The 26270-nt window shown below is 49.3% G+C and overlaps 1 protein-coding gene across 1 annotated transcript in view; it reads left to right on the top strand.

Annotated features, from left to right (window-relative positions):
* The window catches only part of MAPKAPK2 (MAPK activated protein kinase 2), a 79879-nt gene extending 59491 nt beyond the window's left edge, over positions 1-20388 (top strand). The window contains exons 2-10 of the mRNA XM_077839339.1: positions 7095-7234; positions 10050-10114; positions 10848-10927; positions 12769-12895; positions 13865-13940; positions 15053-15177; positions 16613-16698; positions 16830-16910; positions 18184-20388. Of these exons, the coding sequence (XP_077695465.1) occupies positions 7095-7234; positions 10050-10114; positions 10848-10927; positions 12769-12895; positions 13865-13940; positions 15053-15177; positions 16613-16698; positions 16830-16910; positions 18184-18327 (924 nt within the window). The 3' untranslated portion in view covers positions 18328-20388. The remainder of the gene's footprint in view (positions 1-7094; positions 7235-10049; positions 10115-10847; positions 10928-12768; positions 12896-13864; positions 13941-15052; positions 15178-16612; positions 16699-16829; positions 16911-18183) is intronic.
* The last annotated feature ends 5882 nt before the right edge of the window (positions 20389-26270 follow it).

The following is a 26270-nucleotide window of genomic DNA, read 5'->3' as shown; positions in this document are numbered from 1 at the left end:
GAGGGTAAGATCAGCTCTGCGCTGTAAGTCATTAATAGCAACGGGGCAACTCCATCTTCAAAGGTCACAGGCTTGGTTGGGTGGGTGGTGGGGACCGATCTATTTCAGACACTGAAAGGAGCTTCAGCAATGACTTCCTCTTGTCTCTCATGACTCTGTTATTTCCTTGCTTTTTATAGTGTTGGTGCTTCCTGTTCTTTTATCGGCCTCAGCAGCACACCGAGCGAGCGCACCCAAGGGGGAGGGGTGGAAGTGATGACGGTTTTTTGGGGTGGGCTACTGCCCCCTTAAATTCTGTGTATTTTAAAATGTCATGGCTGCCTCCTCAGAGAAACGAGAGCAAAGAAAACAGCATCTGCCCTCCTGTCACTTAGGGCTTGTTAGGTGCCAGTTGGGTTTTGTTGCAGCATCAGAGTGCTTGTGGGAAACCGACAGTGGTGACGTGAGAACTGGAGGTTCCCAAGCCAGCCCAATATCTCCAGGGTACCAGGTCACCCACAGGGGAAATCTCATGCTCTTTCCAGTCCAGTCCGGCTGTGCTGTGTGGGAGATTTTCTTCTCAATAAAGGGGGTTGGTAGAGAGCGTGTGAGAGAGAGAGGAAATGGACAAATACCAGAGCTGTGTGTATTGTGTCATTGGGGTGGGCTCACTACCCCACTGATGAGAATTGACCGGGGCGACCTGCACCCCTCCCAGAGCTTTGCTCTGAATTTCCAGTTTGGCTGGTGCCAAAAAACTGTCAGAACAGCTGTTTTGCCTGGTGTCTCTCACCCTCTGCTGGTTGGAACCAGAGCAGCTGAAGTGAACGCTGGCATGGGTCCTTTAATGCTAGCAGAGACTTTCCTTTGACTCAAGAAAGAGGATCAGTGTTCTGAACTTGCTTGCGGCCATGATGTCGTCAGCGACCATGGATTTGGTTAAGATATGCATATGGATTGTCAGCAAGGGCACACTTCTTTTCTGATGGCGTGGGAGAACAAGGTGAGGAGGGGGATGGGCAGAGGTTTTCCCCCAATCCCTACCAAAAATCCTCTAAATTTAATTTCAGAAAGTAGCACATGCTGGAGTGCATTTCTGTTCTTTAAAGTGAGATCTGCTCAGCACAGGCTTGAGATGCTTTGGGGAGCGTTCCTGTGTTCTGATTCCTAGAGACAGCAAACTTTATTGGTGCCAGTTGCTGCTAAAATCCTCCGGCATGCGTGATGTTTTTACACACTCCATGAATGAATTAGAGGCAGCCTGGCATATAGAAAGAGCAGCTGTGAACTTTGTTTCAATTTTTTTTTAATGTTATTTGGACTAGTGCCCTACAAGGATAAGGTGAGCTTATCGCAAAAATGGGGTATCCTTTCTATAGCCCAGCAGGCTTCTGTGCTAAGGGGCTTGTGAATTGGCCCTGCGGTGCGATATGATTTTATTTCCGGGCTAGAAACAATTCCAGATAGTACCCACGCTGGTGAAATCCAAAGTGGGGCAGAGATGGTCTCTTGGGCTTGGTCTGTATTTAAAACTTATACTGGCATGTACGCATCAGTCAGGGGGTGTAAACCCCACACCTCTTAGAATTGTACAAGTGTAGGACTGGAAGGGACCTTGAGAGGTCCTCTAACCCAGTCCCCTGCACTCAAGGCAGGACTAAGTGTTATCTATTCTAGGCCATCCCTGACAGATGTCTGTCTAACCTGAAACACTGGAGACTGGTATGTTACCCTGGCAAAGCACGCCTAGCAAGGACTCCATTTATACTGGCCAAATGGTGCTTTCAGCAGGATAGCTTGTTCCACATACCCCTCCCCTCTCTCTCCATCCCCATCCGTGAAATAAACCACAGAGGCAAAATGAGAGTTTGGCCGGTGTAACTGCATTTACAGTAGGGGTTTTTGCTGGCACAGCTCTGTCAGTCAGGGATCACACCTCTGCCCACCCCTGTCTGACGTAGCTATGCCAGCAAATATTTGTAGAGTGGCCCCATTCACCTATCAGGGCGCATGCAAATATGGGGTGTGGGTGAGAGAGAGAGAGGTTAAAAACAAAACCAAAGCACATTTGTTTACATGCCCAAGGGTTGCTGCCTTCTCTCTCTGTACAGTAGAGAAACAATAATTGCCTCTTGAGGAAATGTCCTGTCACAGCGAATGGAGAATCTTATTCCTGTTCTAGAACTTTGTAAGATGATTTGAAAGCTCATAACCAAGATCTCGCTCTCCATAGGTCTTCAGGATTCCTATCCTGTGACATCCGTGAGGATTTGTCCATAGGAGGGTGACATTTGTCTGCTCCCTGACTGTGCCTGGGAAATCCTCAGTGATTCTTTTGTTTTCTTAGTTGCTCCCTGGCCTCTGAGCCAGGAATGCATCAGGCCCTTCTGTCTAATAGCCAGTCTAGGCTAGTGTCTTTTCCTTTTGTTTCCTCCTCTTCTCCCTTCCCCCTCGGTGTGGACTGTCTTTGAGCCTGGAATGCCGGTTTGACAGCCTGTGGAATGTGCCTGGCCTCAGCTGGGGCCCCTAGCTCTGTGCTGAGTGTGTGTATACAGGGTGGCTGGCCGTATCTGGGAAGGCTGTGGCTTGGTGCTGCATTCTTTCCAGGAGCTGTCATGCCGTTTGCTGACACGGAGTTGCCAGTTGCAGCTTGGGTTTCTTGGAAGCTTTTCTAGCCGGCTTCTGTGCAGAACGTTGAACTGAAAACTTTTGGCTTGTAACTAAGAGGTAGGTGGCAGTGTCACCTAGTAGTTAGAGCAGGCGGTTGGGAGCTGGAACTCCCTTGTTCTATCCCCCACAGGGAGCCTTTTCCCTTAAGGGTGTAATATAGTCTGGCTTGTTACTACACACCTAAGCACACGCCAATACACCATTGATGTTCTGGTGTGTGCCTTTCCAAACCACTGTTTGTCTGAAGCTTGTACCTTTATTCTCGATCTGAGGTCATGTGCTGCCGAAGGCGATAAAATTTAGACAGGCAGTGTGTAAATCTGAGCGCAGCTGAGGTAGGCGTTTGAGTGCCCAAATATGGTGAGTGTCCTAGGAAAGGATGGGTAGATACCTCTCCACCTGGGCTGCCCAGCCCTGGTGCTTAGCTTTGCCATTAAACTGAAACGCAGACCCCAACAAGAGCCTGGATGCAGAATCAGCGAGACAAATATCCAGCCTACTTAACAGCAGGCATGCAGCAATGAGCCTTGAGGTAGTTGCTGGAGGCAGGGAGGGAGGGTATGTGGCTTTGTGTAAGACACATTTGTTGTCTTGTATTTAGGAGTCTGCTGCACATACAGTATTTAAGGCTGTTTGTTTGTGCTGACAAACGTGGTAATTAATAGACTCTGGCAGACGAGCAAATCTTTCCTGCTCCCGAGAGCTGTGAGCAGCCTTTGTGGAAGTCAGGGGACTCCTTAAAGAGCTGTTGACTCCTGCTGGAAAAGCTGAGAAACTGTTCTTTAGAGCTTGTTTATTTTGTCTTCCCCATGCATGGGATGGGTTTTTTAGACTCTCTGGGGGATTTGTCGCTAATGGGCTTTGTGTGGTGCTCAGGACTGAGGTCATGCTGTGCGTGTTCCCGAACCAACGTTAATTCTGTGTGTTTCAGGAGTCCATAGCACCCAGATGGGATATCCCAGGGTTCTTAATTGTGGAGATTTAATGTTCCACATCCAGCCTAGCAATTTTTAAAGGGATCCACAGCAGCTAAATGGACCCTCTCAAACTTCCCCTCTGTAATTGCAATAGAAAATGTCTTCAGAAAATTAAAATTAAATCCTTCCCTCCCCTTCCAAACTTTTCATTCTTTCTGCCATTCCTCGGCAGCATTTGCACCCCTAAAGCCCAGGTGTTTATCACTTCCACTAGATGATGGTACATGTCATTGCATCTCTCAAAGGGATCTGCCCCAGGTTTCCTGACTCCCAATCCAGTGGAACGTGCTACCTCCCACTTAGCTGTGAGAATGTAGCAGGCTATAATAGTTACTGGGCATAACTGCTCAAAGCAGCTTTGGTCTTATGCCCTACTCTGCTAATAATCTGAGGTGATGCTAGTTATATAGATAAATAAGCTTGTTTTTTAAAAGCATGGTTAACCTGCCTGTGTCCCTCTAAGCCAGGAAACATCAGCAGTAGCACTGAGCGCATAGGCCCAGATCCTCAAAGGTCCCATGGGAACTGGAAAATTTAATTTTTGACTAGAACAAACCCCTTGGAAAATGTTGAGATGTAAACTTTCATTACTGGCGCGTGTGTGTGTGTGTGTGGTGTTTTTTTTTTTTAAACCAGCCTCAGAGATCAAAATATTTTGTTGCCGTATTTTTGAAACTTTGAAAAATCAATAAAAATAATTCAAATTCACACTAGCATTTTTTGCTGTTTCTAACCAGCTCTAATTATTATGTAGAGGCCTGATACTTCTGCCACTGAACTGATGGAGCATTTTGCCTTTGATTTCAGTGAATGCCAGCGCAATTTCCTACGTACCAAAAGCATAGTTCCCCTCAACCACTCTAGGTCCAGGCTCATAAATGCACGAAAGGCAACTTTTAGCCAATGTCATTCAATAGCCAGTGCTCCAATAACAGTAATTGGATGAGGAAGTTAGTTAATGTGCTCCAGAGAGCTATTTTATTAAGAGCGATTATTGGGTAAATTGATGTAATTAAGGAAACCAGACTCGTGCAACTCAGCAAGATCCTAAATGGACCAATCCATGATGACCTTTCAAGTCTTTGAGTAGTAATACTCTCCTCTGACCCTCTCCCTGTACCCTCTTTAAGGTGTTTAGTGGTGTAGCTGATGGATTCAGTATCTGTTAATTGGCCTTTACTGTTGATTTGTCTGTAACATTGCTCTAATTTGGATCCAATGGACTGAATAAGCCCAGCAGAAAAACCTGTTTCATGAGGTCAGAAGTGTAAACCATCCCCCATGTATCACTAATCTACTGTGCGATCTTGGGAAAATCACTTTCCTTATCCATGCCTCAGTTTCCCCATTTGTAAGATTGGGATGATGATCATGGCATACCTCAAAGGAGCATGAGGAGGCTTGAGGGCAGGTCTACACTACAGCAGGGATGCTCTGAGATCGATCCACCGGCTGTCGATTTAGCTGCTCTACTAAAGACCTGCCAAATCGACTGCAGATGGCTCTCCGGTCGACCCCTGTACTCTACCCCGATGAGAAGAGTAAGGTAAGTCGACGGGAGATTTTCTCCCGTCGACCCCCTGCGGTGTAGACCCTGTGGTAACTCGACCTAAGGTACGTCTACTTACGTTATTCACATAGCTAGAGTTGTGTAGCATAGGTGCACTGACCACAGTAGTGTAGACATAGCCGTAGCTTGCTCTGGTTTGTATGGCTCTTTGAGGTCCTCCAGGGAAAGGCACTGCATAAGTGCAAAGTGTGATTTTAAAAAAAAAGTCAAGAGGATTTTGCAGATGTTTATAATGTAGATTAGTTTCAGAGTAGCAGCCGTGTTAGTCTGTATCCTCAAAAAGAACAGGAGTACTTGTGGCACCTTAGAGACTAACCAATTTATTTGAGCATAAGCTTTCGTGAGCTACAGCTCACTTCATCGGATGCATGAATGATGAAGTGAGCTGTAGCTCGCGAAAGCTCATGCTCAGATAAATTGGTTAGTCTCTAAGGTACCACAAGTCCTCCTTTTCATAATGTAGATTGATTTCTTTGGCCAATACAAAGCTCAAGCCGCTGGGAGTGATGTGATGAACAGCTCCTCTGCATGTTCTTGTGTGTAGTTCAGGTCCACAGAATGGCAAGAATTTTTATGCAGCCACTTTTTGCCACTAGATGGCACCATCGACCAGAAAATGGGAACAGCTGCTCCCTGCTGGACTCCTTTTAGGCAGCATGTGCTGCACAGAGGGGATGGGCTCCAAAGGCCCATCAGTCCAACGCATGGGCAGATTGTAAACACCGATAATATGCCAGGTGCTGATGTTATGGGAGTGTTGTTTTTTTTTCTGGCCAACTTTAGTCTGCTGCTAGCTTCCTCTGCCTCCATAAGGACGGGGGAGGGGGTTGCATACTGTGCGCAAGCAAGCCTCCTTCCCCTCATCATAGAATCATAGAATATCAGGGTGGGAAGGGACCTCAGGAGGTCATCTAGTCCCAGCCCCTGCTCAAAGCAGGACCAATCCCCAATTTTTGCCCCATCCCTAAATGGCCCCCTCAAGGATTGAACTCACAAGCCTGGGTTTAGCAGGCCAATGCTCAAACCACTGAGCTATCCCTCCCCCCTTGCATGTGTGGGGTCATTGAAGGGAGCATTGAGCATCCCTCTGCCAAAGTGTGGGGGGTGGGGGGCACACTCTGATGTGGAACCCAAGGGTCCAGTTGCACTCATCCTGCGATGGGTCCCAGTGCTGGGCTGAGATGTGGCACTTCTGGCCCTGACTTTAAAGCTAAGTGTTGGGAGAGAAAGCAGAACGTACCGGGGTAACGCTGTCGTCTGCCTTTGTTGGGTGTGAACGGTTGCAGTGTCTATCCCAAATAAAAATTAAATAACCCCTCAGACAGGGTCTGGCTTTCCCTGAGAGTTTTGCTGCTGTTGTTTATTATTTCCTAGTTGATATGTAGTAAGTGCAGGCCTTCTGCTGCTCGTATCGACGCCTTTGGCCTTTACTCGCAAGTCTGATTAATCTAAGGGCTCCTATTTCCCAAGTTACGCTCAAGCAGGAATTAACGCTGTTGACACAACTATATACTTCTACTAGCTGTTGCTTTTGTTTTGCGTTGGCTAGGAACCAAATGGCTGGGATTGTCTATATGGTCTGCTCCAGGCATAGTAGAGGGCTAGACTTAACTCATGTGCCGTTCCCTCAGACCGAATAATAATGGCTGATAATGCATGGGTCTCTGTTACTTTGTCCTTCATGCCCCTAGTTGTATCTTTCCCTGATCTATCTGCAGAGGTCTAATAGAGATCACATTAAAGCTTTATGAGCAGAATATCATGGTGTCAATGGCAACATCTCAGACCTTTTGAATCCAGAACCTTTTGTTCAAGTGTCTTGGACAAAATGGTGATTCTGGAAATTCTGCTGCATGGAGGGGGGAGAGAAAAGACTGAATTTTCTTTCTTTCTTTCAGATGCTGCAGGACTGCCCCAAAGCCCGCAGGGAAGTCGAACTCCACTGGAGGGCATCGCAGTGTGCCCACATTGTAAAGATCATTGATGTCTATGAAAACCTGTACCAGGGGAAGAAGTGCCTGCTTATAGTCATGGAGTGGTAAGTGGTGTTGTGTGAGAGGAGAAACGAGCCAAATCCCTCCTCCCACTTGACCGCTTCACTTCTCTCAGGGGAGGCCGTCGCTCTAGAGAGCTGGGCAACTGTGGGAAATGCTTGGGGAATCTTAGGATATCGGGGATCATCTAGAAAGAGCTGGTGCCCAGGCTCCCACTGCCTAATACCATGTGTGTTCTGAGCACTTGAATGGTTGGCCGCCAACATGTCTAAGTATTGGTATCTGAAGGCCGGGCCATGTGCCTTTTGGAAAGGCAGTGTCCCCTGGATTCATAGGATTTACCCCTGACCCTGCCATCACATGAATTCAACCATTTTGAAAGCAGCATGGCTTATTGGTCAGAGTACGTGGCTGAGAGCCAGGAACTCCTGGGCTCTGACACACCGGGTGGTTCTATGCAAGTCATTTTACCGCTCTGTGCCTCAGTTTCCCCATCTGTAATATGGGTTTTTTTTATACCTGTTCACCTCATGGTGTGAAAATATTCCATAACGTTCGTAGAAGGCTTCATGATCTTTGAACTGAAACAGAATTTGCTATCGAAATGCACAATGTTTTTTATTCTAGCCCTTGAGCATTGTTATAGATGAGGTGGGAAGGGGCTGTTTGAATTCTAACCTCAGTGTGTAGGGGGAGTTCTTGGAATGACTGAGGTGGCATTGCTAGGGGGGAAATGGCCTTCTATGATCAGGGAAAAACAAAGCCACTGAGAGATGTAGTAAGGTTTTCCCAAGTGCTCGGCACCCAGAACTGGGGCCGGAGTGTGAGCTGCTGGTTGCGGAGTCATTTGGAAAACCTGGAGCTAGGTAAGCAGGTGTATGGTCCTTGGGTCCTTGTTCTTGCTGTAACAGACCCCATCATAGTCTCACCTGCAAAGAGTTCTTCGTAAACTGGACCTGCTTTTGCCACGAAAAAGGTGTTGGTAGCTTTTGAAGTGCCTGGCGGGCTGTCAAATGTGGGGCTGAGCTGGTGGTTGGGCAGCAGTGGCTGTCAGGCCGGCGGTACGCCACTGACAAGGAGCAGGTGACACAGGCTGGTGTTCACAGCAACGTCTGAGCGAGTCTCAGAAATTTGATACGAGGAGGGAGGAATGAAGGGGAAAGTATCGAAACCACATCCCAACCACAGCTGTGATTTTTAATGCAGCTGTCTTGCTGAAACCTCTCCCCTGGCAGAGGCCAACGGGTTGTCAGGGGGCGGGGAGGGGGCGACGGAGGAGCAGTTCAGGGTTTGGCTGCTGATCTGTTGCACAAGAGCCTTCTGAGTTCTCTGTGTGGGAAGATGCTTCTGACAATCGTGCTGAGATCCTGGGTGTCCGCAGGCAGAGAAGCTCATTTGTACACGTGGGGAGACGAGCAATAGGAATCCTGCCAAATGCGCGTGTGAAACTAGTTGAAGCATTCTTTTCATAGCCACTTGCTATTTTAAAGCTAGCCTGAGCGTGATGGATTGGAATAGGCTGAGATACTGCCAGAATGGACCCTGTATAAGATGGAAAGTAACCAAAGAGGAAACAGACACGAAACATACATCCCTATGATTTGGGTCTGTTAGTGTCTCCGTTCAGATCTGGGCGTTTGTAACTCAGTACTTGGCTGTGAAGCTCTTAGCATTGACACAGATTCTCTCTCCTTTTCCGTACCTTCGATCACATAGCTTGACACTGTGCTTGTTATTTGTATCGGGGTAGTGCTGAGAAGCCTGTTTGAGATTTGGGCCCCACTGTGCTCATTGCTGTATGGACACATACCAAGAGACAGTCCCTACCCCAAAGAGTTTGCCATTGAAATAGCCCAGAAATGTAGTTTCCCATAGATGGGGAGCGCGGGCACAGAAAGGCTAAGTGGCTTGCTCAAGGTCACTCAAGGAGTCTGGTAGAGCTGAGAACGGACCCCAGATCTCCTGAGTCCTTAGCCAAGACTGTCCGTCCTGTATTCCTCCAACAGCCAAATGGATACGGAGAAGTTAGCTTTGTATTCAGCTATTTTAGCTGCATCGTTGACTCTGCATAACTTGGGCTAGTGGCTTCAAAAGCCAGAACTCTTCAGAGAGACCAAAGCCCCCGGTCTGAGGCCTGGGGTCTGTGAAATCAGTGGGAGCTGCCTGGGGCGGAACCCCTTGGAGCACCAGGGTGCTACTGGGTTTTGTCCCATTTGCCCTTGTGCTCAGTAAGTTTGCCGACTGCCGGTCACCCAGCTGGTCAGGTGACTGACTGGCATATGAGTTTGTGCTGTGGTGTGACCTGAGCACACAGGCTGGGTGGAACTCTGAGTTCAATGCCTCCTTGCTTGTGTGGTTGAATGTAGCTCCAGTGGCTGTTGCTGAAAAGTAGGCCAGCTAGCATTTCCAGAGCAATCTGCTCTCTTTATTGTAAAGGTGCCGCTGTACGGTTGTTCTCATGTGGCCAGGAAACCCACAGCGGCTGGCCCATTGCCTGCCTGCAGCAGAGGGAGTCCTCTGCTCTGCAGTCTCTCTTGTCTGCTTTCTGGAGAGGGGAGAGAGGGCTAGAAATGGAGGGTGTGCAAAAGAGGCAAACTTGGAGGCAGGGTGTTTTTGGTAGTCAGGGGTGGGAGGAAGGGAGGTTAATCTCTCTGAACTTGGGAACAAAGCCAGAAATGTCACAAGATCTCTCACTCCCTGCAGTTTGTACTGGGGCTTCTTCCCAAAGCTCAGTGCAGCGACTCCTGGCCGCACTTGGCTTGGAATGATCAGTGAGGATCTTGAAGACCCGCTGGAGAGGCCGGATGGGTGGGGGAGGTAGCGGCTACACCTTTAACTCCACTTGTTTCTGTATTTCAGCTTGGATGGTGGGGAGCTCTTCAGTCGAATTCAAGATAGGGGAGACCAGGCCTTCACGGAACGGGGTACGGAGTGGACCGGTGGCTTTTTTAACCCCTTGGCTGTTTTATGTTGGTTCTGTTGAATGAAAACTTGTTGCCTTACAGCTGGTTGGAACTTCTGCAACCAGACGTTTCACTGAAAAGTGAAGAGTTGGTTAAAGAAATGTTTTCACACACACACACAAACATTGACTAAAATATTGTGGGCAATTTTAAGAGAACCTGATTCTTTTCTCCAGAAAAACGTTGGAAAGGAAAAAAAATTCCATTTTCACTGAAATTTTTCCTTAGGAAGCGAGGCAAGATTGTTCCCAGCCAGCTCTAATCCTGCCTGAAGCTCAGATTTGTGTGCTCCGGCACTCTTCAGCCACCCTGCAGCTAAGTGTGAGAGCTGAGCTGTTCCCTTCCTCTCCCCATGTCCCAAAGTGGCAGGCAGTGGTCTCAGTTAGCCGTACTGAGAGACAGCCTACTAAACAGTCTCAGGTCAAAGCCAGTGGCTGGCGCTCCTCCAAATCCCTTTTGTTGGGAGTGATTGTAGCAGGTCTACTCTCTTTATGGGCAGGTCCCATGTGAAGACCCCTGCTCGGAAAGAGAGACTTCAGGCACAAGTGCTTCTTTGCCTTCTGACGCTCAGAGGGTCTCTCTGTGGTGCTCTCCAGCTCTTGCCTTCAGAGATGCACTTGGATCACCTGGGGGAGTGGCTTTACTTTGAGTTGCTGAGTTTTAAATACTTTTAAATTTTCTTTAACTCCTCTAGAGGCTTCAGAAATAATGAAGAGCATCGGAGAAGCCATCCAGTACTTGCACTCGATTAACATAGCGCACCGGGATGTTAAGGTACTGCGTGCCTAGCGGATGCTAGAGCATGTTTTCAAGGTCTTTGCCCTCTGCTTCCTCGACTCCCTGTGCCCTGGCCCACATAAAATTGTACAATCCAGAGGCGTGCTGCAGCCACTCCCTAGCTTGCATGTAAGAGGCCCACTGAAGTTAACCGGCCTCAAGTAACTCGTGCTTTTTGAGAGGCAGGAGAGTGCGGGATGGGGAGGAAGAATAGTGTGGCTCATGGCTCCTGTTGGCTCCTTTCAAACAAGAGCTGACAGCTGTACTCTTGTACTCCTGCCTCCGTCAGTATGGGGACATGTCACTTCGGATCAGGAGCTGGACCCTTCCAGGGTGGGGGTGTTTGGACCATAGGTTTTTGGTCTGGGCACCATCTCTCTGTGCATGTCTATGGGAACGGCCTCCCCAGGTCAGCTGGGGAAAGTGCCAATGCACTTCAGCTCTGGCTGGCCTTGGGGTTTCATTGCAGGTTACCTGCAGAGATCAGTCAGAGCCTATAATAGAGACCGTGAGATGGTGGCTGGTTTGGCTTAGGGGGAAGTGGATAACTTGCTGAAATTGAAGTCTCCTCTACTCTGGTGTGTGGCCCTGACCCTTTGGCCCTTATCATTTTCCCTGCCCTACAGGGTGATGTCCATTGAAACAATGAGTTCTTGTAAAAATGGCATTTCCTTTCTGCAAGAGCAGCAGAATTCTTAAAGGGCGAGGTCTGAATTGTTCTAGAATTCACTTGTAAGCAGGCAAGACTTCCTTGTTCATATGGTCTTGTATTTTCATATAGCATCTATCATCCCCAAAGAGGTTTGTATACTGGGGTGTGATGAGTGTGGGGAGCAGGTGACATTCAGAAACAAAAACCCTCCATCCACCTCTGAAACACAGCCACCCCACAGCAGCTGTTCCGCAGTCACATGGCATCGCTGCCCAGGGCAGGAAGTGAAGAAGAGTCCCATGTCCAAATGAAACCACGGGGAATTTTGCAGAGGCAGAATAAAGTAACTTTGATTGGAAATTCCCCAGGATATTGGGGCTAAACACCCCCCAGTTGGCAACAGATTTACAAGTTGCAAAGGTGCATGCAGTTCCCTGAAAGACGCAGCTTCCTGGTTGAGCAGATTATGGTGTGGGAGGGGGTGGAGAGAGAGCTGTCAACAAAAGCATGAAAACTGAAGATCTAAAATGGTGTCGGGAAAATCAGTGCAAGTTGCCTGAATAGTACCAAGCCCCAGGGGCAAGGGATGGGCTCAGGCTTTGTGAGACTTGCCCTTCCCTAATGATTATACAATTCCACACTGCCAGTGTCCGCACCCCTCCTCCTGTTAGCTCTTCAGTGTCAATTGGTGTGGGAGACAGTGCTCTCTGCAGAATATCCCAGGTCTCATTCACTGGCTTGTAACAAATCTCAGAAGTTGTAGATCCTTACTATGTGTTGGGGTTTATAGAACTGGCCTGGAAGTCCCACTAACCATGCCATATCTTCACACTTCTGCTTCTGGACCTAGCTAGGATCTGGAAGGCTCAGGGGTGTGAGTGGGGGGAGAAGGGATGATTCTGGGATCTCTGGTACAGAACCCACTTCAGCTGTTTCAAATCAGGTCTTGCCCTAGGGGGGAAAAATCAGTCAGCAAGGTGCCAAGAGTTGAGCTGCAATGGGGTGGATTGAATCCTCTTTGGCTCACTTAGAACCATATGGCTCCCATTGATATGTTCATGGTCAAATTTTCAGTGACTCTGACATGCTAGCACTGTTCTAATACTGCCCTTGGCTATGCGGGAGGTAGGAGCCCGGAGGACTTGGCCAGCACTTAGTTTGCTTTTTATTCGTTGTGTTTTCACAGCCAGAAAACCTCTTGTACACCTCAAAAAGGCCCAACACTGTACTGAAACTCACCGACTTCGGCTTTGCTAAAGAAACCACCACCCACAACTCCCTGGCCACACCGTGCTACACACCTTACTATGTGGGTAAGTCATGGGAAGCTGACTTGCCCCCTTCCAGGGAATGGGGATTGCGGGCATCCAGAATCTCCTGTTATTGCTGCTATTTTGTGCAAGGAAGGCCAGGAGCTGTGGATTCAGAGGCTGTAAGGCCAGAAGGGTACCACAGTGATCGTCTAGTCTGGCTGTCCATATAACACAAGACAGAGAACTGTACCCAGTAATTCCTGCATCAGGCCCATAACTTCAGTTTGAACTATAGCTGTAGCGAGGTGTAGGGTTGGGCCTGAGAAGCAGAATGCTGATCCAGACAGTACCATTGCTTTGGGGTGTTCGGATCTGAAATTTAGGTCTGGGCTCCAGAGCTGGAAGGGCTGTGGGTTCCGATCCCAGCTGCCATGTTCAAATCCAAACTCCTCAGCTGGGCAGCCCAGAGGACTGGTTTGATGGCACATGCCCTGGAGATCTGTTCCTCTGTGGTCCCTACTCCGGAGCTGATGGTGACAATTACAACCAGGTGTATTCCAAATGCTATCCCAAGTGCCGTGCAAGGGGGGGTAAGCAGGGCAGGGGCATGTGTGTATCTCTTTCTGCAATGCACCTAGCACACATCAGGGCATTGTATAAACAATTCAGTGTGGGCACGTGAGACTCTCCCTTGTACTTGCCCCACACAGCTCTGTGAATGCCCCTCTGGCCTAATGTGTAGCACCCCTTGCTAGTCTAGTCCTGGCTCCCCACTGCACAACATGGCTAGGGGACTTATATAATTAGGTTCTTTCCAGGAGTAGGGCCTCTCTGGAGCACGCTGCCAACTGTGCTAAGCTGTGTCTACTGTCAAGTGGCTCAGGATTGGGGTGGTTGGTCCATCAAACTCATGGTCTCAGCCTGCATTAGAGCTCCTCCCTCCAGAGGTGTCACTTCTGTGTTTAACCCCATAGCCTCCTTGCACAACGTCTCTGACTGCCTTGTGAACTTCTTTCTTTTTTTCCCCAGCCCCGGAGGTGCTGGGCCCGGAGAAGTACGACAAGTCCTGTGACATGTGGTCCCTGGGCGTCATCATGTACATTTTGTAAGTAAGCAGTTTCCCCTGTACCATCCTGATGAGCATTGCTCATGCATAACCCAGGGCTGCAGCTTCCACCCTCTCAGTAGCTGTCCCCGAGCGGGCTTGCAGGGCGCTCCCTGGGTGAAGCACACAATGCCCTTTTCCCTGAGTCTGGCCAAGCAGCATGCCGGGAAGGCTGCACTAGGTGCAGTCGTGAACATCTGACTTCCTCCTCCTCTGCTGCCGAAAGACACCAGCCTGGGATGCCCCGCCTTGCTGTTCAGTGCGTGCTGACTGACCCAGTCCTACCCAGGACAAATGCCTCTCTGCAGCAGTGAAATGATTGTGGATATTAAAGATGGGGGCAAACCTAGTGGGTCACGTAGCGCACGTCTACGCTGGAATAAAAGACCTGCGGCATGGGGACAGCTGGCTTGGGATGCGGGGCTATCAATTGCTGAGTAGATGTTTGGGCTCAGGCACCCCTCACCTCTCTTGGGGTCCCAGAGCTCAGGCTTCAGCCCAAGCCCATACATCTACACAGCAGTTTTAGAGCCCTGTAGCCCAAGTCCCGCAAGCCTGAGTCAGCTGAGCTGTGCCAGCCATGGGTGTTTGTTTGCTGTGTAGATGTACCTTTAAAAATCTGGCCTCTAGTCTCTCTGGTCCAAGCCAGTGCAGGATTGTTCCCTGTTGTACAGTGTCTGTCTATTGCTCAGCCCGGCCTATTTGCAAAGCAATGGGGTCCCCGCGTGTCCTTTGCGGAAGTATTGCAGAGCCAAACAGATCTCCCTGCTGGTGCGTTTTTCTTGTTTTAGGCCTAAAATTTCCCCTTTCTTAGAATGATCTCATTACCCTTAGAGTCCCCTAACTGCCTCTCCCTTCCTGCCCCTCCTTTGCTGTCACTCCATCATGTTATGCAGACAGATGTCACCCGTGTAATCCTTTACAGCTGTCTCCCTCTCATAGAGGTAGGGATAACCCACTTCAGCTATGCAAGGGTGCTGTTGGACAAGCTAGCCAGAACTGACTTCAGATTATAATATAAGCAAGGAAACTTTATCTAGTAAGTTACTAATGCAGTGTAAAGGATTTCCCCTCTGCAGATCACTTCATTACTTTCTCTCTCTTTGGCTTAGGCTATGTGGGTATCCTCCTTTTTATTCCAACCATGGTCTGGCCATTTCTCCAGGCATGAAAAAACGGATCCGAATGGGCCAATATGAATTTCCCAACCCTGAGTGGTCAGAAGTGTCCGAAGAAGGTAAAAGCTGTGGCAGCATGTCTGCTCCATGACCGTGTGTGTCCCTGCTGCCCGAACATATTGCTCTGTTTAAAAAAGTGTCCGTATCCTGGCACCTGCAGAAGCCGTGCCTGAACCGCCTGCGGTGAAATCCCAAGGGACTGGTTCCGATATTGGCAGTGTGGTTTCCCTTTCCTGGGGCGTGTCAGGCTTGCAGCTATCATGCCCGATGGGAGAGCTCAGCCTGTGTGTGTCTGCGATCCCCAGTTGTAGAACAAGGCCTTGCCTAGAGTGGGACTTGGCCCTGTGGAGCCAGCGGTGTAGTTGCACTGGTGTAGACCCCGAGTGTAGACAGGGGAAGCTGTGACTTACACTGGTGCCATGTAGCCCCTTTGAATAGTGGCTTTGCCTGTCTGTACTAGGGGTAGCACCTGTTAATTCATGGCTGCTGCATTAATGTCCCGTCCCCCCCACCATGGTCCTCCAAGGGCACCCCCTCTCCAGTTCCTGGCTCCTCGGCCAACACCTCTCTTGAGAAGATCTGCATCTCTCTCCCTTCTGACTAGGGTATTTCCAGGCTATGTGGCTCCCTGCCTTCATCATGTTATTCCCCCCAGAGATAGGCTGCCCAAGCATACCTGTCTGCTTTCTCTCCAGAGACGGTTAACAATGAGGCTGCCCAGAGCTGGAAATACCACACGGCTCTTGTTATGCAAGTCTCTTTTATTCTTAAGGTAAAAATGTTCCAGGGAAAACATGTTAAAAACAACCCCCCCCCCACCCACACGCACTTACTATTAAGCTTAGCAGAGTTCACCCCAATCCAAACAGGGATTCTGGCAGGAACAGTCCTTCTGCACCCCAGCCAAATGCTTTCAAGTTCACCACAGTTTAGAACAAGCACACAGTCTGATGAGCCCTCAGTGGGCCCAGTCCTTCCTACTCTTCACTAAGGATTGGGGTCCTCTGTTGACCAGGGGGTCTGTCTGGTTGCTGGATCAGGAGGAAGGCCCTGAGCCTGGTTAAAACGAAGCTATTTATCCAAAAATCCTTTCTTTGTATTTTGGTCCCTTGAGAATCCAGTCAGGTCTAGTCTAGGTGCACCTCTCCATGGGGGTGGCTTCAAGGGGCTGATAAGGAGAGGTGTTACTTTAGCATCCCTCTCCTCCTAGAGAAGGTACGTACAATTCTCCATAACACTCGCACAATTCCCTGTTTAATAACAATGGACTCCAAAGGTATTAACCCTAATTTAATAAGGTTTAGTCGAGGATATTACAAGATACTATCCATCTGCAACAGCACCAATGGCTTTAACTGGGGCAAATCCCTGGTGGAGATGAGGCCGAAGAGACCAGCAGAGGTTCTGGTGGTTGCTAGGGCCTTGCGTACCCTTGGGGAGAACATATATTCTAAGTGCTACTTTTTATTAACACCTCCCTACCTCCCTCTACAGTTAAACAGTTGATCCGGAACCTGCTGAAGACAGATCCGACCCAGCGCATGACAATAACGGAGTTCATGAACCACCCCTGGATCATGGTAAGTGCGCGGCTTTCTAGAGGCGAGACATGGAGCCTCAGAAATGTGGCAACAGCTGGAACTGAGAAACGGGACTGCGGGGAATTTTATTGGAGGCTCATCCTTTGTCTCTCTTACCCTCCCCTCTAAAGCAATCGATGCAGGTGCCCCAGACGCCGCTGCACACTAGCCGAGTCTTGAAAGAAGAGAAAGACTTGTGGGAGGATGTCAAGGTAAAAACTCTGAATCGCTTCTGCCCCGACCCACCTCTGTTCCAGCAGGCACAGCTTGTACAGCCTGCTCTCCAAGTGCCTCATCTCGGTGGACATAAACATCATGCTTGGCAAGGCTGGGAGGGAGCCTTTGGGAACTGGAGCCAGGTCACTGGCCCCAGTCCTGCCAGCTGTACCCTGCTTCCCCTCCTCACCCCCCCACCGGAGTAGCTTGCCGGATCAGGGCCTTGATTGGCTGTACTAAATGGAGCGCTAATAAAGAACGCTTCCTTACACAGAAACTGCATGGGAGAGAAGAGAGTATTGGGAGGGCCGAGCCCAGTTCTATTCGAGTCCTGGAAATAGGAAATTAGTGAAATGAAGGGTCTGGAATAATTTTGTATCTACGTGGTAAAAAATAGAAAAACTGTCAACTCCTGATTCGTGATCGTGCAAAGCCTTTTCTTCACTCTTCCCCGCCAGCAGCCTTGTTGTGGTTTTGTCCCTGGCTGCGCTAGTAGTGACTGTCTTGTTACTGTAGCATGTTTTTTGGCCAGATTGGCAACCCGACCTGGAGGCACGAGTGGATGATTGTCTTCGTGGCCTCTTCAGTCCTCTGTGCATCTTCTGAGGCTGCTAATAAAGGTGTTTCTGTCTGTGATGTGAGCATGAAGGTCACCACCTAATTTCACTTGCTGTGGACCACTAGACTGCTGCTGGATAGTAACAGGGATCAGGTTGGGGAACGACTGGCGCTGTGTTGTGTTGGAAAGGGCTACTTGTCCACTAGCAACCAAGCCACAGACCACTAAGTTGGAATGCTTAGTGGTGTATGAAATCATTTGATCCAAGGAACAAAACCTAGATTATAGGGTGAACATGAGCCAATGGCTGGACGTTAGAAGCTAGACAAATTCAAGTGGGAAACAAACCACAGATTTGTAACAGTGATAGCAATGAACCATTGGAACAACTTCCCAAGAGACGTGGTGGATTCTCCATCTCTCGACTTAAAATCAAGCTTGGGATGCCTTTCTAAAATGATGTGTGTGTTCAACGACATGAATAGAACCATTGGGTGAAAGTCTCTGACTTGTGCTATGTGGGAAGTCAGATGATCACACTGGTCTTGTCTGGCCTTAGGATTTATGAATGTCTTGGTTAGGGGTACACGTGTGTGTGGGCATGGACAATGGACATGGGTACACGCATGGGCCCAAGCCCATGGGTTTTAGCACTAATGTCAGATGCCCCCATTGTTAACCAGGCCCTGTATTTTACTTGGTGTTTCTAGGAGGAAATGACGAGTGCCTTGGCCACCATGAGAGTAGATTACGAACAAATTAAGATAAAGAAAATCGAAGACTCCTCCAACCCTTTGCTCATGAAGAGACGAAAGAAAGCGAACCCCTCTGAGCCGACAGCACTCCCCCACTGAGGGCCCCCTCTGAGCCCTGCCTGACCGTCGAGAAAGCAATAGTATATATATATATATATATGTGTGTGTATATATATATATATATATATATATATATATTTTTTTTTTAAGAAAAGGACAAAGACGGACTTCATCAAACACGTGGAATTCCGACATTTATACCAGACGTATTGTTTCTTAGCTCCCCACCCATGTTTGTGGCCTTTTTGGCGCAGGTGAGGAGATGACCCCTGTGAGAGACACATCTTTATTTTTGGCCTGAGAGTTGAACAGCTCCGGTAATTTGTTTTTTTTTTTTTTTTTTTGTTAAATATTTTTTTCCTTCTTCCTTACAAAGACATGGAAATTCCTGTGGTGACCTTTTTAGGGTATATAATATATAAATATTTTTTAAAACTACTGTAAAGCTGAAACCCAGACAGTATGTTCCCCGTGCGAAGCGCTGGCTAGAGAAGAAGGCTTCTGGCTTTTTTGCCTAGTGCTGATGGATTAGCCCCTCAGGTGAGCCTCTGGTAAACACAGGCTGAAGCAAAGAGGCTCAGGGAGAGGAATATACTTAATCCCTTCCACGCTCCTTTTCTTAACAATTTCCCTTCAGGGGCTCGTGGTCCGGGGACCGGGGGGGCGGGAAGGGGAGGTCTTGGGTGTGCCTGTGGATCTGGAGCACCTTTTCAGGCCTGGAAAATTTCTTTTTAAAGGTGTCGTGGCACAAATCCCCACTAAACAGAAAGCCTTGGCTCTAATGGTCCATGCACAGGGTTATTGTCAGGTGCCATTGTGCGTGTTTGGGCTGTGTGTGTATACGTCTGGGGGGCATGTCGTTTGTATGTCAGCACATGCATGCACGGGGGTGTTCTTTCTGGATGAATATGTGGGGTCTGTAAAATGCCTGGAATTCAATTCTAATCTCAGGGGGCTTTGTGGGGGAGGGATGTCGATGCCTCTAACAAATTCACTACAGCCACCCCAGCCTTCGTGGGATTAGACCAGAAGCACCTAAAGCAGATGCCCCATTGTCCAGTTTTCGTGACTGTCTCATGCTGTTAGGGCCGAGCCCTTTGCAGGGTCCTGCCCTGTCTTTCTCTGGGCTCCTGTGCTCTTGGCTCGCTGTGCTGAACACGGCAGTCCAGAATTACCACTTAGCATCAAGCTGCACCTCTTCAAAACTTGCAGCAGAGGTGAAAGCAGACATGGACGAGCCCCCCTGCAAGTCCCTCTCTCCTCAGGGGGCCCCAGCACTTACCGTTGAGCCTGTGGGAGGCCGAGCCCCTTCACTTACCCCAACTAACCTATTCCTGCCCCACTTCGATGTGGGAAACACAGTTACCCCGCATCGGGGAAGCAGGAGTCAAATGGGACACTTCCTACCCCGCTTCTGAGCCATCTGGCTGGTGACTGCTGTGGATTTCAGTGCCTGCAGTGCTGCGGCATTTCCTTAACTCTTTGGCTGTTACTTCCCCCTGTGGCAAGAAGCCACTATGGGAAGAAGCCGGTCAAGCTCCCACCAAGAAATCCAGCTGACTCAGGCATGGATGGGAGAAATGGGGAATGTATCTAAAAGATCAGTTGGGCTTCAGTCTTGTTCAGAGCTTCAGCTGGGATTTGAGCACTGACCCCCTTCCCTTCCTTCTCTGCCCGGCACCCCGGGCTCACGGTGAGCTCCCCTCTTGAATCCCCTCCCTGTTTGCCTACATGCTACCAAAGGGGAAGGCAGTCCCTGACTTCTTCTACACCACCGCCACCTCTCCGCTCCTGGTGGTGTTTGGTGTTTGCAACTGGTCTCTACTCCTGGGAGCAGAATAGCTACCCGAAGTCTTTAGTCTGATTTCTCCCCCCCGCCCCCTTGTCACATTGTTTCACTGCGTTTTAATGTGTTCAAACAAAAAACATTTTTTATGGAAATGTTTAGTTTTTAGGTGACATTTTAGGCACTGTATGGAATTTGAATTTGTTTTAAAGACAAGTTTTTTAATTTTATTTTATTTTATTTTTGTCTGTTGGCTTATACTAATCCTTCTGGCCTGCTTTTCCCTCTTTCAGATTAAAGACACTTCATGCGTCGTGCAGTCTTCTCCTTCTTGCGTGTGTGGTAGAGTGGCAAGCGGCCTGTTACTCCAGATTGGCTGCTGGTGATCTTCACGGTGCAATACTCAGGGCTTCATTTTTTCCCACAGAGGGGCTGAGCACAATGCTGGGTGGGATTCCCCCTGGGTTTGAGCCAAAGCTGAGTAAAGTCCAGGGAAAAACACATAGACTCCGGCTCCAGCTCTCCAGGCACAGGGCCTATGCACCACTTATTTTGACGACTTGAGTGGGATTGGAGTGTGCATTGACCTTGCTCTGGCTGTTCGCACAGGGGTGGATTTTACTCCATTGATTTCAGTTGGAGCTGTGCGGGTGCTTGGTTTTCCTGCAGATCAAACCCTGATGTGGCCATTGCCACTGCTCTGTGCAAGTGGGACTCCAGTACCCCATGTGAAGCTCAGAGCAGGTTTCAGGCCAAAGTGTCTTCATTTGCCATTTACTGTGGCTAAACATATACCGGTTCAAAAAAATTTCTTTTTTTCCTGCATCATGGTGCGCCCCTGGACTCTGATTCTCTCCCTCCCTCCCCCTCTGCAGTGGGGATGGATTTTGCTCAGAGGCGAGGACAGTCCTCCTGGCTGGTGCTCAAAGCAGTAGAATTACACGGGTGGGTTAGCTCAGGATCACCCTCTTCCCCTGTCATTGTGCATGGAACATTGCGCTGCCAAACCCCTTTGGTTGGGGGCTGGGTGACTCGGGGCCCAGTGCGAAGTTCTGATCCGATTATTGTGAAATGGGGGGAGTGGGGAGGGGAAAGGTGTATGCACTCACATTCTTACGAAGTCTTTGCAAGTGGCTTCCTAGCTCACCCACCCCACGGCAGGATAGGTGCTGGACCTGGACCGAGTGGCAGCTTGATGGGACATGGCTTTGGCAAGTAGCATCGAGCAGTACATGGAAGAGCCAGCAGAGGGAGTTGTTCATCCAATATTGGCTCAGCTGCCTGTATCTGTTAGTTTGATTTTTTTTCAGCCACATCTGAAGCTGGGGTACAGAAAGGGGAAGGGGGACTAACTGTGCACCGGAAGGGGGTCTCCTCAGATGCTCACAGGCCAGCTGCAGATCCTGGGGGAAAAAGCTCCTTTCCTCCTTGGGATTCATTTGCCAGCTCTCTTTGTATTGGTTTTTGGAGAGGGGACACATCACGGGACAGCAAAAGGCAATTAGCAGTGCAACTAGTGCTGGTCTTTCCTTCGGCTGGGAGAGGGCTGAGCGGGATCTGAAGAAAGTGACCGGCCCTGCTGGCGGGTGAACGTGGCCCCTCATGCCATTCAGCTCTTAGGAAACTCTCAGCCCTTGGGAGGCTGCTGCTGCTCGGCTCGAAGCTCTCTCTGCTGCTGCCTCTGATGCAGGCACCCCCGTACGCACAGCGCTGGGGCTGCCTTTGCAGCAGCTCTCTCCGCCCTTCTCTTTGGCGTTTGCTGAGTCCTCCTGCTGCGGCCAATGACGTGAAGAGGAGAAAGTCCCGGGGTCCACCAACACCCTCCTGGGCTTCGGCCAATAAAAGTCCGATGAGGCTAAATATATGACAGTGAGGCGCTTGGATGCTGGGGTGTTGGGAGGCACACAAGTACCTAAGAGGGACATGGGGTGACCTACGCAGGGCACGGTTATTTCTCTCCCAACCGTTGCTTTTTAATCTGAACCTGTCACTTTAGTTCTTTGCTTCCGTCAGGAAATTCTGAGGAAACTGATGGGACAAAGGCCAGCCTGGCAGTGCTGGGTTTTTATAAGACGGTACCAAGCGGAAGTTGAGTGCAGGGAGCAGCTATGGCTGTGGTGCAGGGCAGAGAGCCCTTTGGCACAATGCTGTGGACTATCAGAGGTCCGTGGGTATGAGCTCGGCGGAAGGCTATGGGCCAGAACAGCCCCCCACTCACTCTGACTTTCAGCTTCCCACTGGCTCAAGAGTGTTGGGGGGCACAGAGAGGGGGTTATTTTTGAGAGGTTTTCCTCATAATGGCCCCCACCCAGTCCAGTGCAGGACACTGGACCCTGTGCAGGGAGAGCTCCCCACGCTGTGCAAACCAGACACGGCACTAAACCAGCCTCCAGATCTGAACACCTCTGAACTTTGAGAGAGACTCAGAACATGATCTGGGCTGTTTCATGCACCTCTGCCGCTGCGTCTCGCACCTGACCCAGAGCATGTCCTGCTAATCCAGCCCCGGCCACTTCTACGGCTTTTCCATTGCACCTTGATTCTGACCTGCAATGCCCCTACAGCTCAGTTAATCCATCTAAATCCTGGACCTGCAGCAGCCCTTGGCATCCTATTCCTGGGTCCTTGCACAGCTGCGATTGAGGCAGCTCTAGTTTGACCAGAGAAACAAGATGCTGTCATCAGGGGACACCTAATGCATCTTAATTCAAGCCTACACGCCCTTGTGGTTTTGCTGTTGGGCCCCACCACAGCTAGCTGTGTCACTGCACCTCAGTGCTAACCTGCCAAGCTCATGTTCGTTTTCCTCATCCCATAGCTTCTGGAGGTGTTGCCGTCAGTACCTGCCTGGCATGTTTTTTTTTTTTTTTTTGTCTCCACCCCAAGTCTTGTAGCTGTGGGCGAGCACTTGCCAGCGTGGGTACATGAAAGGGCTGCCCATGAGCTTTGCCAAACCACAGAGAGCAGACACGGTGGGAGGAAGCAACGCAAAGGGCTTTACGTGATTTGTATGATTTCACTTTTGGAGACTGGTTACTTTTTTCTTTTCCGTTCCAGCCAGCAGGGATTGACGCAGCGGCGTATTAACACCTAGGCCGACAAATTTGCAGGGGTGGCAAATTTATAACAGTAGCCAGAGGCTGCTTCCCCCGGTGCTGGTTCACGCCCTCCACCCCCGGTCCCGCCCCAACTCCATCCCTTTCCCGCCCTCATTCCCTGCCCCTTCCCTTTCCCTATTGGTCCCCTTCCCCAAATCCCCGCCCCAGCCCCGCCTCCTCTCCTGAGGGTGCTGCGTTCCCCCCTACTTCCTGAAGCTGTTTTGTGCACAAGCACTGTCAGGGAGCGGAGAGAAGCAGGACCCAGCGGCTCGCTCAGGGGAGGAGGCGGAGGTGAGCTGGGGGGCGGCAATTATTTCTGGGCCTAGGGACGGCAAAATCATTAATCCGCCACTGGATTGACGTATGTTCTGATATCACCTGTTAAATAACGGATGGAATCTTTTTCCTCTAAATCTGACTTAGGTCTTTCTGCTTCACCCATCCACCATGGTAACTAAACACTTCCCAACTAAATTAGATCAGCAGCTCAAGGTATCTAGTGAACTCCATGGAGCCTCCTGCCTTCCCTGGTTATATGGAGCTCTGCCTGGCATATCTAAATATAAATGTTACGGTGGGGAAATCTTTCTCAGTCCTGAGAGATGGCCAAGCTCTGGGTTAGTCTGACCTACTCTGAGGTCATTTCAACCCAGTTTGACCAGCTGGGAATGGTTCCAGTTTTCAAGCTTCCTACTGGGCTTTGTGCTCTGCTTTGACTCAGAAGAGGGCAGGTGTCTTGGTGGTTGATGGACTGGGATGCAGCTGGGGCTTGACCCATCAAAGGCTTTGAAGATCAGTTCTCCAAGGCCTTGGACCACTGGATTGCCCATCATGGGACTGGAGCACATATGCTGCTGGTGATCCATCAAGTGGTGCACTGCTTTCACCTTCAGCCTCAGATGCAGTGAGTTGCAATAACTTACGCTGGAGATCATGAGTTACTGTGTTCAGGTCCTCAACAGGGAGGGCGAGGACAAGGTTCCTAGTCAGCTGGAGGTAGAAAAACATTTTTGGCTGGGCTTGGTCTTCAGTTGAAAAGGATTCTAACGGTTCCTGTGACTTTTTGAGTAAATGGGGGGAGGATGGGGAAAGTTGGGGGAGGGGGGGAGTTTCCCGACGCACTGTCAATGGAAGGGGAGGACTGTGGTTCTTCACAGCATTTTCTCCATTCTGAGCAATGTTGCTTCATTCTCACACCTAGGTCCACTTGAAGACAGAAGTTTCCCAATCTTGGATTCTACCTGACTTGAGGGGCTTGCTGGTGTCACCGTTAAGTGCTGCTGATGGCACATACCTGGTCCACTTAGGGTTTCAATGACAGATCTCACAATGCTTTGTAGAAACTCATTAACTGAACACCCTTTGAAGATGAGCAGCAATATTCCTGCTGTGTAAAGAATATGTCACACATAACACCTGTCCTCGGAGTATCGCCAGATATTAACAAATGAAGTCTCACAACCCATCTGTGCCATTGGTAAATGTACCCCCAACTTACATATGGGAAAACAGGGGCACAGAGATAGAAAGTGGCTTGGCCAATGCTGCTATGTGAGAACAGAATCCTGGTCCAAGATTTCCATAAGTGGCAGGTGATTTACGGGGGGGGCCCTCAAGTTTTGGGAGCCCAACTTAAAACACCAGAAAGGGTCCAGATTTTCAGAGTGGGAGCTCAGCCATTTCTGGAAGTCAGTCCTCTTTAACCTGTCCCAAGTGAAGCCCCCCAAACTACTAGTGCCTTCTGAAAATCTTGGCCCCAACAGTCCTGACTGGCCATCTCCTGCTCTAACCATTAGACACACCACCTCCCTTAGCAATCCTGCCCCATCTTACTCCCAGTGACTTCTGAGCCCCTAAAGGACCTGCTCTGTCAATCTCTGGGCGTGATGTTTCATGTTAGCATTTCATCCTAGCTTTCTGCTGTACAAATGATTTCATTAGGCCAAGCAATGGATGCTGACAGGAGTGGAAGTCGAGGGAATATTAGAAATCGCTCACAATGTGCATCTCCTCCCATTCCCATGCTTTTGGTTTTTGCAGACCAGATGCTGAACAGATAGCCTTGGAGTGTTTCACCCATGTACTGTGATGACAACTCATATTAAAACTGTCAGAAAACATTGTGGTTTAGAGCTGCACTCCCGGAAAGCAAGAAGCTAGCAAAACATTTCAAATTTGCATAATCTCTGTGTGTCAAATGTAAAGTGAGAGGCCATGAGCTGAACCCCGAGATCCGACATGGGTGCAAAAGTGAACTCTCTTCCCGGGAGTCAGGCAGCCAGAGAAACCTCGTGTTTGCTGTTGCAAGTGCTCAAACTAATTATGGTGTCCGCTGATCTCCGGGGTAGTGCTTTAGCTGCTTTGGTGAGCTATGGAATGTAGGGTTTGCAACCGACCTACCAGGAGCATACACCAGGGCCTGATTGTTACAAAGTAGAGGCTGGTGGTCTTCACCTATTTTTTTCATGCACACTTTCCATGTGCAAAACCAGGTTATTTGTTGTGCCCTCAGGACTAAATTGATGCCTGTGTATAGTTTTGAGCATGTACAATATGCCAACCTGTGCATGCTCGTGCTTTGTGTGTGTAAGAGAGAGAGAGAGTGGTATTAAAAGATCAGACCCCAGACAGCGTCAGATTCTACGGTGGTTTGAGCTCAGTATCTTGTATCTTCTGAATGTGTTTCACGTCCCAGCAGCAAAAGGGGCTAATGAAAGAATTCGTCAGCAGCTTCTGGCTATATGTCTTACTTTTTCCAGTTTAATGCTTTCCTTGCAGGACTTTCTTTTAGTTACAAGGAATTTATTTTAGATTGGTGAGAGCAGCGCTAAGCTAGGGCTGTAGAATGGCATGAGGATTTGGCATCTTCCCCCCACGCCAAGTCTGAGATCTGGCTTATGCCCATCTGCGATCTTTTCTACTGACAATGGTGACGAGTGCTTTATGTATCTGAATTTTAATCGATTTTTTTCCCCTTACATCTTCCCTGTGACGTAGGGAATTAGTATTATGAGTGGGAAATTGAGGCACAAAGAGATCAAGTGACTTGCCCAAGGAGTTTGTGACAAAACCAGGAATTGAATCCGGGAGTCCTGTGT

This window comes from Eretmochelys imbricata, chromosome 21 (genome assembly GCF_965152235.1).
Source record: "Eretmochelys imbricata isolate rEreImb1 chromosome 21, rEreImb1.hap1, whole genome shotgun sequence".
In the NCBI taxonomy this organism is placed as follows: Eukaryota; Metazoa; Chordata; order Testudines; family Cheloniidae; genus Eretmochelys; species Eretmochelys imbricata.
Note: the sequence above shows the minus strand (reverse complement) of the source record. Positions and strands in the feature narration are given on the sequence as shown.